Source organism: Chiroxiphia lanceolata, chromosome 4, assembly GCF_009829145.1.
Source record: "Chiroxiphia lanceolata isolate bChiLan1 chromosome 4, bChiLan1.pri, whole genome shotgun sequence".
Taxonomy (NCBI): Eukaryota; Metazoa; Chordata; class Aves; order Passeriformes; family Pipridae; genus Chiroxiphia; species Chiroxiphia lanceolata.
The window spans coordinates 61,607,837-61,621,068 of NC_045640.1; the positions used below are offsets into that span (position 1 = coordinate 61,607,837).

The 13,232-nt window shown below is 40.3% G+C and overlaps 1 protein-coding gene across 5 annotated transcripts in view; it reads right to left on the reverse strand.

The window, feature by feature from the left end:
- Positions 1 to 3,949: 3,949 nt before the first annotated feature.
- SMAD1 (SMAD family member 1) overlaps positions 3,950 to 13,232 on the reverse strand; it is a 48,881-nt gene continuing 39,598 nt past the window's right edge. For all 5 annotated transcript variants that reach the window (XM_032686352.1, XM_032686355.1, XM_032686353.1 and 2 more), the window contains exons 4-7: positions 13,100 to 13,216; positions 9,036 to 9,257; positions 6,747 to 7,003; positions 3,950 to 5,344 (exon numbers count right to left, since the gene is read on the reverse strand). In XM_032686352.1, the coding sequence (XP_032542243.1) occupies positions 5,201 to 5,344; positions 6,747 to 7,003; positions 9,036 to 9,257; positions 13,100 to 13,216 (740 nt within the window). In that variant the 3' untranslated portion in view covers positions 3,950 to 5,200. The remainder of the gene's footprint in view (positions 5,345 to 6,746; positions 7,004 to 9,035; positions 9,258 to 13,099; positions 13,217 to 13,232) is intronic.

The following is a 13,232-nucleotide window of genomic DNA, read 5'->3' on the forward strand; positions in this document are numbered from 1 at the left end:
TATCTTTATGAGTGGCTTCCAGTGCCTACAGCAACCCATGATTCTTTACCTGCCTTTGGTAGGCATCCTGTAGAGGGTTTTCTGTCTGACTGAAACATCCAGCAGGTATAAGAAAAGAATGAGAGAAAAAGCTACTTGCAAAGAGTTCAAAAAAATAAAGCAAGTCATCAAGAACATAGAAATCAGGGAGGGGGGCTTAGGGAACAGAGAGGATACTAGATCCCCTAAAGGACAACATGACAAGGGTGTCTCTCTTCGTTAAGTCAAGGGCAGAAAGGAGCAGAGGAAAAGAAGAGCCATTTTCCCTTCCTTCCTGTACAGAATTACAAACTTATTTGAAGAAAATGAACTGTGAGATGATGCATGTAAAAAATATATTGCTCTACCATGACTGGTGATGGAAGAGTTATGTTGTATATTTAGGCAAACATCCAGGAAAAGGTGACTGCTAGTTCACAGTTATGAATCTTGAATCTCAAGAGCAGGATAAGAGGCTACAATGTGCTTCACAGAACAAACCAGCAGCAATTAATAAAGAGAGCATCAAAACACAGCCAACTTCCAAAATGTCAATCAAATGTTTAACATGTGGCAAGACAAAGGAAAAATCAGGAAGACAGGCACACCAAGGAAGGTCCATATAAATTTCAAACTTCTCTGGTGCTGATTTATTGTCTTCAAAAAATGATACTCATAGAACTACATTTGTTGAGGCTAGAAAAGACAACTACAGTTGTGAAAACATAGCTATGGTAACAAGAGAAGTGATTTAGAAAGCAAATGGCTTTAACAAAGTAGATAGCAATACCAGGTCAGCAAGCATTAGAAGATCAGGTCCACGACTCTGTTACAGGATCTGTTAAAACATGAATTTTTTCTCTCCATACCTTCCTAAAACCACACAGGTAACCAGACTACCTCTCTTAGCTTTCAACAAATCTTTTAAAGGTTCACCAGAGACTTTTAAATGGTTAAAAAGTCATCTCCACCTAGGGAGAATTATTTTATTTCCAGCACTAAAAAGCCAAAGAAGACATTTCAAAACACGTTCAGCTCCATGGCATTATTTGTCTCCACTTGTACTGTTCACTGCTTTTCCTCGATACTTTTTCTAAACAGTTATCCATGCCTTTGAGTTTCTCCTAACAGGAACTTGCCTTGGCTTTTCAAGGAGTGTCTTCTGTATTCAACTCTTTTGTTTGGAAGACTAAACCAAGGAAACTATGGGGAAATAAAACCAAATAAGCAGCAGGAACTCACCTGGTTACAGAGCTGACACCGTAGGCTCTGTCCAAGTTTCTAGCTCTCGTCATTCTCTGATGGTCAGTGAGAAACACTTTTAATTCTGTCTTGTCCTTTGCCTTTTCCAGCTTTCTGACTCCAACTATCCCAAGTGGGGCAGATCAATAAGAAAACTTGTTCAAATTGCTCCAAAAATCTTCACAAGAGCATCGAGCTAGCAGTTGCTTCCTCCCAGGTAAATTCTGCCCTGCCTCCTGTGTTTCTGGCTACCAGACTGTTGTGGTTTAATCCCAGCTGGTAACTAAGCACCACACAGCTGCTCACTCACTCCAGGTGGGGTGGAGGAGAGAATTGGGAGGGTAAGAGAGAGAAAACTTGTAGGTCGAGATAAAGACAGTTTCGTAAGTAAAGCGAAAGTTGCACACGCACGCAAGGCAAAACAAGGAATTCATTCCCTGCATCCCATCCCCAGAACAGCAGGGTCTCATCACGCATAGTGGTGACTTAGGAAGACAATCACCATCACTCCAAACATCCCCTCCTTCCTTCTTTTTCCCCAGTTCTACATTCTGAGCATGACACCACGTGGTATGGGATATCCCTTGGGTCAGTCAGGGTCAGCCATCCCAGCTGTGTCCCCTCCCAACTCCCTGCAGCCTCCTTGCTGGTGGGGTGGGGTGAGAGGCAGAAAAGGCCTTGACTGTGTAAGCCTTGCTCAGCAGTAACAAAAACATCCCTGTTCTATGAACACTGTTTTTAGCAAAAATCCAAAACACAGCCCCATACCAGCATTGTGAAAAAAAATTATCCCTACCCCAGCCAAAACCACAACAGTCTCAGGTGCTATTCTAATCCACTCGTCCTATTTAATAAAGTACAGCTGAGATACTCTGGGCCATCACATGAAGGTACACTTTTGCCTTGCCCCTGTCGTCTCCACACCCCAAACAAAAAGCTGGCTAACAGATAAAGAAAATATTATGCATGCAGCATTTCAACACTATCAACAAAATAGAAAAATCAACAACAATTTTTAGGAACTTACAAAAACTGGGATCTTGCCGGTCCCAGTTAATTCAGATTACCACTGAAAATTTCTGAGATACTGCAGAGAGAGTATTTTCTAATTTTAATCTCCGTTTAGGAAAAACAGAGAGGCATTACAGCCCAAAACACAAAAGACAGTAACATTCAAAGCAGTCAGAACGAAAAAAGGTCTTTCCTTATTCCAAAGCTATTTCAAAGTTTACCAAAACTTGCACAGGATCATCCAAACATGAAAACATCCAAATAGAAACGCTCTTGAGACTTGCATGATGGATGGTTACAGCACTAATTAAAAGAAGTCACTACCTCACAGCTGCATTCCAACAAAAGGAATGAAACTGGTTGGGAGTCAATGTAGCAGGGGCTGAGCACAGAAAAGACAGAGACAGTAACTGAGCAGCAAAAAGCATTCTTTCACTTTTTGGTCATCTTTAAATTTTCTTTATTTTAAAGAGTTACATTTGTGCTATGACTGACTCGTTACGAAAAAGATATGTTAAACTGAATCTAAAAAAATAAAATAGCTGTTCTTGGAATTTAAAAGTACAAAAAAGTCACTAACCAAGTTCTCCTTAATCGGGAACTCAAACATCGTGGACTTTTTTCCCCTTAGCAGGGGAAGACGTGAATTTTTAGAATGTATACTAAGTTGAGAGAGAGAGGGAGAGAGGGAGAGAGGGAGAGAGGGAGAGAGGGAGAGAGGGAGAGAAAGAGAGAAAGAGAGAAAGAGAGAAAGAGAGAAAGAGAGAAAGAGAGAAAGAGAGAAAGAGAGAAAGAGAGAAAGAGAGAAAGAGAGAAAGAGAGAAAGAGAGAAAGAGAGAAAGAGAGAAAGAGAGAAAGAGAGAAAGAGAGAAAGAGAAAAAGAGAGAAAGAGAGAAAGAGAAAGAGAGAAAGAGAGAAAGAGAGAAAGAGAGAAAGAGAGAAAGAGAGAAAGAGAGAAAGAGAGAAAGAGAGAAAGAGAGAAAGAGAGAAAGAGAGAAAGAGAGAAAGAGAGAGAGAGAGAGAGAGAGAGAAAGAGAGAAAGAGAGAAGAGAGAAAGAGAGAAAGAGAGAAAGAGAGAAAGAGAGAAAGAGAGAAAGAGAGAAAGAGAGAAAGAGAGAAAGAGAGAAAGAGAGAAAGAGAGAAAGAGAGAGAGAGAGAAAGAGAGAGAGAGAGAGAGAGAAAGAGAGAAAGAGAGAAAGAGAGAAAGAGAGAGAGAAAGAGAGAAAGAGAGAAAGAGAGAAAGAGAGAAAGAGAGAAAGAGAGAAAGAGAGAAAGAGAGAAAGAGAGAAAGAGAGAAAGAGAGAGGGATTGCCTCATTCTCCAAAAAGGGCTATTACTCATTACAGTGACACACACACACGTACATCTGGCTGAACACACATTCATCTCTGCTGCTCAGCTTTCCCTCATGCTCCTGCAAGCGCTCCATGGTCCACTTTAGCCAGGCACAGGCACTGGAACTCTGGTCAACCCCCAGTCTCTCCAATTCCATAATCCCAGCACCTGACAGACACTTTCCAGCTGCAGTGGGACAGTCCTTCCCTCACCCCTCCCCAGAGCAAAAGCAGAAGCGTGGAGAAAGCTCAGCTCAGCATATCTTCATTTTTAGTTGTTCCTCCTCAAGACTATATCTTTATTTGGTTTGTTAAGGGTCTACTAAGAAGTGGACAAGACAAGGTTTTAATCAAATGTAAGCAGTAACAACAGGTTTTATTCAAAACTTCCAGTAAAGAGGACCCACTAGTTTTGGAATAAAGATAATTAAAAGTACTACAGCTTATGTGAATATAAAAGATCAAAGAGAAGAAAATAAACCAAGCAGTAAAAAAAAATAAAAATTAAAAATATATATATTTTTTTTAAGTTTGAAATAGACCCATATGGGGATACTGAAGTCCTCCAAACAATTAACAGTTACTAGATTTGGCAAAACAAGGTTCTCTTACAAAATTAAAAGCCTACTTCTGTTACATAAACTGTATAAAACTGCTCAATAGTTAAAGAGCATTCTGTACAATTTTGTCTTGAAATACACAAAGCTGCAGTCTTCAAACTGCAGCAATTAATCATTTTGTCCTCTTCATGGGTAAAAGAAACTTTGCAGTTGTTTTGGGGGAAAACGAAGAGGCAAAAATAGTCAGAATGAACAAGATGAAGCCACTATAAAAACAAAATGCACGGCAAAATTCAGACCTCAGTTTAAACTAGCACGCTATGTTTACAATATATTCTACATTTCAGTTGTCATTTTCCCCTCCCACTCCCACCTCCCCCCATTCAAATATTCCTAATTCCTTTATGGTCTAAATCTAATTAATTTCTAAACTTTCAAATACACCATACATACACTTAGCAAAAAACATACCTGACATTCTTACAGCAGTATGGTCAGGACACAGTCTCAAAGATAGTACACAGTTATTGAGATTAAGCCTTACGAATTTTACTTTTAAAGAGAACAGCAACCATCAATTCAGACAAATGTTTTTAAGAAGTACTGAGGAGAGCCTGCAAAGAGCAGGCTTCACCAACATCGGCTCTTAGCTCCAGAGGACACAGGGGAAAACATGGATGTAAAGAAGGAGAACCTCAAGAGCGCCAGCTAAAGGAAGATCCTTCGGGAACTCGGTCCCACAGGCTGTGATCCCGGCTCGGTCGTCCCTGTTGTACTAAGGCCGGCAAATCAACTTTGCCACAGTAAGTTACAACGTAAACTAACATTCTTTATACCAACAGTATGTCAAAGGGGTTTATTTATCTTGTTTTCTGAATCCAACAGTTGGTCACAGAAGTCAAGTATTTTCATGGCTCTTATTCAGCTGTTGCCAGTTCGGGGGAGAAAAAAATAAATGTGTGTGTGTCTGACTCATACGTCTTTCAAGTACATGCAAGGCTCAACTGCTTCCAAAATGCAGGAGTTTGGGACCTTTTAAGACACTGAAGAAATAGGATTATGAGGAGAGCCCATCTGAGTAAGTACTTTATCCAGCCACTGGAGGGGACCATGAAGATGTATCTCTATCCAGCATGGAGTGCTCGTTACATCCTGGCGATGATACTCAGCTCCCCAACCCTGGAAACAGAATCATAAGTGGGGAAAGAAAAAAAAAATCACCTTATTTTATAATATTAAATAGTGAGAAGCATACTTCTTTCTTAACAAATTATCTTTCAAGTGTCATTATCAGCAGGGTAGCATAACACCCTTGTTGCACCAACTTTTATCACATTTCAACAAACAAATCATAACCTAAAATAACCAATAAATGTGGTGAAAGTATCATTTTGAGATCTCTTGATCTCTTGGAATGGAAGTCTTTAAAGTCTTAAAGACATAATCTGTGGCAGTGCAAAATTTCACCACAGATCACTGCCAGCTGCCTCAGGTCCTAGGAAAGGTTCTGAAAAGGGGGGTAATAAAGTCTTCTCTGCCAAGACCAAAACCAGAACAAATTGGGGGGAAATGCTGCCAAACAGATTACCAAATTAAAAGATGAGGTCTAAGAGTGATGTGGAAGTGGGGATGAGGCATCTGTCTGACAAGAACCAAAGTGTCATTCTCTGGATGGACATAGTAAACTGAGCGGTGAAGTCAGAAACACTGCTCCTTGGAGGAAGAGGGCATGGTCATTGCCCATGTGTTTCTCAAGTTAAGACAAGTAGGTTTTGTTTCAGCTCATACCTGATTCAGTTACAGTAATTACCAAACATATAAAGAGATATTTAAACAGCATTCAAAATTGTTTTGTAAGTAATTTTGGGGGCAGGTCTGGAGACAAGGCTATGACATCCACAGATAGTTTGCTCTGCTCTGTATCAACCCCTAATGAAGGGATTACCCAGCTCCCAACACAGGTGGCAGCAGCTCTGAACACTGCACCCTATACACAGGAGGTTCTGTTTGACTGTTCAGGCAGCACCGCCGTACAGCCCTGTAGGATGCAGAGCTATAAACAACCTATTCCATTTTAGGAATCAGATGTGTCTTAACACATCTGAAAGTTTCCATCCTCCTATCACGAAGAACACTTTGGCATGTTACCACCTTAATTTGATTACTTCCATGTGTATGACCAGCCCTTTTATATCAGTACCTATGCTGACACTCACAACATCAGCCACATCACAAATCTTGACCTTGCATGCCCTCCTACAGTAGAAAGGTTATTATTCCAAATAATTACTGCAGCTCCCAATTTGGGAGCTGCTGGTCAATATTTAGAGGACTTATGGGAAGAAATACCTTCTTCAAATCACCCCAAGCTTTCAGAGTATGTGTCTCAGATGGATTTCTCTCCACAAATCCAACTTCATTTCTCTAAGATCTGTCTTACACTTAACGAGCATTCCATACGTAAAATTCAACAGCTTATAACAGGTTGATGGAGGGAGTTACGGGACCATTCAAAGTCACCACATTATGAAACAATAATTTATTCTGCTTATGAAATAATCTCAAGGAAATTTTCACATACCTTTACAAAACTCATACGGAGGGTGCACATCTTAGTAAGCTCATACACTGTCTCAAAGCCATGGTTCACGGACTGAGCCAAAAGCTGAGCAAACTCTTGATTATTGAAAATCTTCAAACTGCAGCCACTGGGGATTTTGCAGACAGTGGTGGGATGGAACCCATGATGGTAGTTGCAGTTCCGACTTTGCACAAAAATGCTGCTGTCACTGAGACACTCAGCGTACACTTCCCCACCAACATAATAGAGATGGACACCTGGGAGGAGAAGGTTGTTTAGATAAATTCACACTGTGCATCTGTTTTTCGTGCTCTTTCTCCACAGAGATAGGGTTTCTGCTTAAAGAGGTAAACATTAACTGCATATCAAACATTATCTGTCTTTAAACTTGATTTTTACTCTTCTGTTTCATCAGCAGGAGATGTGGAAGGAGGGTATTTTATATATGCCTATAAAAGAGGAATCAACATGTTGTATATTCAACAATAAACTAGCAAGCACTGTAGTTCTGATGCACTGCACTGGATGCACTACATGGGATGGCTTGAACTTTTTCTCATTATATTTATGTAGAACAATAATTGGGAATGCAAGTAAAGAGAGCATAAACCAAATTATTGCATAATATGTAGATACTAAAGCAGCCCCAAGCTGGATTCTCTGGAAAAGTCTTGAATGATAATTTGGGTAGCAGGAGTTTTGTCAGCTAGCTTTAATTCCAGAAAGCTAGGGGAAAAAGAAAAATGGCCTTTATATTCCTCAGACATATCTGCCAAATGAGGGTACACACCAATTTTACAGTCCTTTCCCCTTCTAGTGCCTGCTCCCTCACCTGTTATCAATGGCAGCAAAGCCCCAGAAAAGCAACATACAGAGGACCTTTGTGTCAGTAGGAGTCAATGCCAAAGGCTTTGAGAAAGCAAGAAAATTCACCTTCTGTGTTTAAAAACGGTTTATTTGCTATTTAAACCTTTCACCTCCCACAATGTCACAAATCACAGAGCTGAACACACAGAATTAAAACACTCAACTGCACTCCAGTAAGAAAGCCTTGACTGTGCTCTGTCATGGAAGATTTTGCCACTGATAATGTGTGTACCTGTGTGGGTACACATATACTGCATTGCACCTGATCTGCAAAAACGTTTATGGCTATGTCTTCAAGTCTGGGATTTACTCCTCCTTCCTCAAAGACAAACTGCTCTACATCATCATCACTTGTACACACTGACTCATTCAACGGCATCCGTGTCTCTTCCACACCCTGCTGCGGTACGGACGCAGTTAAGTGCTTCAGCAGAACTCTGCTTGCAGCTGGGTTACTTTTAACAGGAAAAAAATGAATGAGGTGTTAAATAAATACCCTGATACTTGGTAAGATGGATGGGGAGGAAAAGAAGGAAGCACTTGAGTGGGAGAGCACAGGTGTGGTGCACTGCTGAGAGCTGCACCAGTTCTCGTCTAGAGGAAAACTCTACACACTGAGAGCTCAGACTCAAGGAAAGGACCCAACTGTTCTCTTCATGTTCAGTTCCTTCCTCCTCTGAGGAAGATACTTCGTGAATTGGCACTTACAACATCCAACCCAATGTTTGGGCATGCTGAACCCTCAACTGTCTCAGAAAATTTAGAGTTGACTAATAACGTAAATACCTAAAAAATTTGCCTGGAAGGAATGGCAAGGGGCAATTTCGGTTTTGCCTGTCATTTGCATGACAGGTGAGTTCTCAGAAAAGAGGACTGTATTAGTCAGGCATAAACCAGAAGCTTTTCTCTTTTGCAAGACACTGTCACAACCATAGAAGGGAAGCACAAAATTCTCACTGAAAGAATCACCGGCCTGTGAAAAATGCATTTGGAATAAACTGTTCTAGGAGGTTGTCTCCCAAAACATGTTAGGATAGCTAATTTATGTTGGAACTAAGGGTAGCTAAAAAATTTGGTGCCAAGAACCACAGTTTGCACTTCCATATACACCAATAATCAAGATAAATCAAGACATTTCATTAGACAAACTGCCTTACCCTCTCTTTCTAATTAAGATTTTGATAGCCTTCAGGCAATTATAAAATTGATTAAGGGTAAAAGCTTCCTGTAATTACACACCAGGTAAGAACAATAGTTTGTTTATAAGGCTAGGCCAGAAAATTATATGTTTACTGACACAAGCACTTATCCCACACACTAGGGAAGACCAGCTTGCTCTGGAGGCAAGTGGCCCAGGTTGTCCTGACTAAGGGAAATGCCCCCTGCCCTACTCCAAAATAGACATGAAGATCCAAACCTCACCTTTGCCAATGTGCCGCCTGGTGTTCTCGATGGTGGAGTTGCGGTTAACGTTGGAGAGCAGCCCCAGGCAAAACCTGTTCTTGTTGTTGGAAGGATCAGTGAAGCCATCCACCAGGATGCTGGTGGAAGAAGCGTGGAATGCCTCCCCGACGCGGTTGTTCAGCTCATAGTAGACAATGGAGCACCAGTGCTTCGGCTCCTCGTAAGCAACTGCCTGGACATCTGTACAGCAACAATGGAAATGTTACAGTCTCACAGTGCTGGAATATAGGCTTGAGGTGTAAAGAGTCATCACCTTGCAGATTTTGGCTGAAGATCACTGAAAGATGAGCTGGATAAGCTACCGCAGCTAAATGAGGGCTCCTCTATCTTCAGTCACTTTTGAACTTTTCATAGCCACATACATATAATAGAATAATTTCAACTCAAGACTGAAAAGGGACAAAGGCTGGTACTAGATATGAGCAGAAAAGTGCAGGAAGCTCCTGGGCACATACCAAGCAGTGCCCCACTATCCCTGTCCCATCTTCTTACAACATGCTATGGTACAAGTCCACACAGCAGAGAAATACTGCAACTTACAGCCCAGCTTTCTTTTCAGTTTAGCAGATGAACTTCTAATTCAGTTCATTTTATACTCTATTAACAAATGAAAAGTCCCCTCTTTGCTTCCTGCAAAGCTGTATAGTAACAGGGAGAAACAGCATCACACAATTGCACCAAACACCATTTCTAACTTTAGGTGTAAAGAAGCATAACAAGGCAGCTTAAATATACAGTCAGCAGGTCAATCTTTCAGCACTCAGTGTGCCCAAATCTTTCTCCTGGGCCTTTTGGGGGAATGGCTGGAGACTTCAAAAATGTAAGAGAGGTTGATATTTGTCTGCAGAACATGCATAAAGCACATCTGCAATATGAACAGATACTGCTTGGGATTGGAGGCTGAACAGGGCATAACACACAGGATCCTGGGCAGTTACACTGGGCTGGAGAGCAGCTGAAATGGAGGAAGATATTATTTAATGAGGACTTCTCATTCATCAACTGCTACCAAATGCAAAATCCCAACTGTTCATCACCAAAAGAATTACTTGTTGAATGATAGCAAGGATTCCTCAGAATGGGGTTTTTCAAACACTGGTAACAAGAAGCTCTTCCTCAGCAGCTCCTAACTGAAGCTGGGAATTGTGCAGGAAATTACTGGTTCACTTCACGTGGAGGTCTTGAAGCAACACTTGTGACTGTGCATGGGGAACAATTTCTCCAGATGATACCAAAGGTCTTTACCAAAAAGTTTCCCAGTGGGTGTCCAACAACAGCATGGGCTTCTTCAGATATCTCCACCCAGTGCACATTCTTTAAGGTGCCAAATACAGCTACAAATTAGAGAAATGCCTCCAAATAAAATGAGGCTAGTGAAGGGATGTGGTTGCTTTATGTGGTTTCTTTTGAATGAAGGATACTATATCACTACTAAGCCTAGCAAAGTTGGACTTGCTGCTAAGATACCAACTTTGCAGATACCAACTACAGGTAAAAGTGCTAAAATGAAAATCAGACTGGTTTTATGGGAAAACTTGTCTTTCTGACCAGAGGTTTCCTTCTCTCAGCTCCAAGTTTTTACAAAACTCAGCCAACTAAGATCAGTGTTCATATTTTCCTCTGTTCACAGATCACACCTCTGTGAGTTTCTGTTACATGCAAAACAAAAAAACAGAAGTCCCCCTCAAAAACCAGCAGTACATCATAGATACAAAAGGTGGCAAAATAATCAAAAGCAGGATAACACATCCTACATCACTGTGCAAAACTTCTGAGTACAGTGTTTACTGCTAATAACTTGCTTGAAACACTGGTTTTAAGCTTATCTTTCTCGACATTCTGGCACTTTCTATCCCTTCACATCACTGTAAAAAAAAAAAAAAAACACAACAAAACCCCCCCCACCACAATAAAAAAGAATAAAAATCAGTAGAGGTTACTACACTTTTAATTCCCATAAAGGTGCCAGTGATTATCAAAGCTGCAGCTTTGCCCCAGTTCTCAAAGTCAGGAAGAAATCTTGCCAGCTGGCCATTCTTACAGAATTAATCATATCTCTCTCACACAGATTTCATACTGACTTCCTCACATTTGCTTTAAGTCATGCAGAGCAGGTGCGTTTAGTCTCTCTATTCCCAGCATGGGCCAACAATGGAAATTACCCAATTTCATTGACAGGATGCAGCTTGTTAAATCAAATCTCTTAAGACTAACAAATCACCATAAAGAACAAGCTCCTAAAAAGTTTGCAGCAAAAAATGGTGCAGTAAGTTCACAGCAAAAACTCTTCTTTCACAACCTGCAGCAGATTTTTTTTCAGAGTACTACAGTCACAGCTTACATATATGAATAATATACATGAGAAGGTATAAAAAAGGCTGGTGGTTTTTTTTAATGAAGGGACAGAGATGAAAATCCATTTTACTAAACTACTAGGAGGGGATAATGCTAATAGACACAATTTTTATTTTGAAATGGTTGAATGCTGAAAAGCAAGAAGAAAAATGTAAACCCTTTTCTCTTTATCAACTCTCATGTAATAGAGGAATTCCATGGTACTTGTGCATACTGGGAGAGGGACACATGCAAAGGTTTGCAGTTAGACCCCAAATTCCTGAAAAACTATTCATACACACACAGAGTGTACTGGATCTGCAAAAAGTGGAAATGCTACAGATGAGGTTTATCACATGTAAAGCTCATTCCAAGGAGAGAGTAAATAGGTTAACACAAAAGCTATCCAAATTGTTCAAAGAGGGCAAATATACTTCCTGAAACCGGACATTAAGAGGAGCAGCAAAACAAGTACTGAAAAAAAAAAAAAGGAACAAAAAATTCCAAAACACAACAGTTAAATTGTTCATATGCTTGTGATCTTGATAATCATTCTGGCACAGCATTCCAGCTTGCTGCTCTTTCTTGGCATGGGCCACAACTGTGTAAGCTCATGTGTTCTCTAAAGGGGCCATTTCTCACAATGTGATGAATGCACTAAATCCTTTACTCAGCAGTCACGGCTGGCTGCGAAGGCTTTAAAGAGCAATGTGTAAAAAGATATCTGTGTCACAGTACATAAAGCAATAGGTTTGTTTTTTTTTAAGTACAGATTTTTAAAGTCTGTAGCAATGCCACACCTAGGGCAGACAACTCTGCATTCTGAACCAAGAGTTATCACTGCATGACTCAAAGATGAAAGAAAAATGGGAAGAGAGTGTGGAACAAAACAAAATACAAAAAAATTCAAACGCCCTTATAACCAGGAAAAGGGTAACTTATTAAAAGCAGAGCATACTCTTCAAGGACTGAAGTTTAGAATTCAGGACAAAAACATAACAAAAAAGCACAATTTTATAAGATGTACTCCCTCAGAGGAAAAAACACAGATATTCCAGTTGCCCATGTAACATGTCTCTGGGCATTTACAAAACTGACAGTATTAGCATCCATTCTCTGATCAGTATTAGCATCCATCCTCTGATCCAGTCTCTGCTTGGAGACCTATCCTTGACTATATCTACTGTCATCCAGAATTCAGTAGGCTTTATATAGCATCAGCTGCATTGTTCCAATAAATCAATGTAATCATAAGAGAGAAAGAGATTCCCTTCCTTACCCATGTGTAAGCTCAGTATTACATGCAGAAAAGTGCAGCATCATAGGAATTCTTTCTGATCAGAGATTAGTGGAAGTTCCCAATAGAAAACATAAAACTACTTTAGCTGTTGAGTTGGTTGGGAGTAAGAAAGTAATAAACCCCATATATTTTACATTTTTAAAGAGTCATGGGATAGCTTCCTGTTGTAAATAAATATTTACATTTATAAATAATCTCCAGCTTCATTATTTCATCCCTTCCAACAACATAAAAAAAATTACATGGCTGGGTTTTTTCTTTTCTACAGATGAAAATGTCCATGAACAACGTCCATCCAAAATTACAACTCAGTTATCACTGATAAGCTCTGAAGGTTCTTCACTCTTAAGAAGTGAAGCAGAAAACAAAAAGGGAGAAGTGTTTTTACCTCCTCTGTGTATGTCAGGGGGAATTGCAGGTGCCATCATGTTGGTATCCATCGGCTGGGAGGTATCGTGTGTCATCTGATCTTCCGGAGGCAGGTAGGCAGGAGGGGGAGTATCAGCTAAATATAGAAAAGG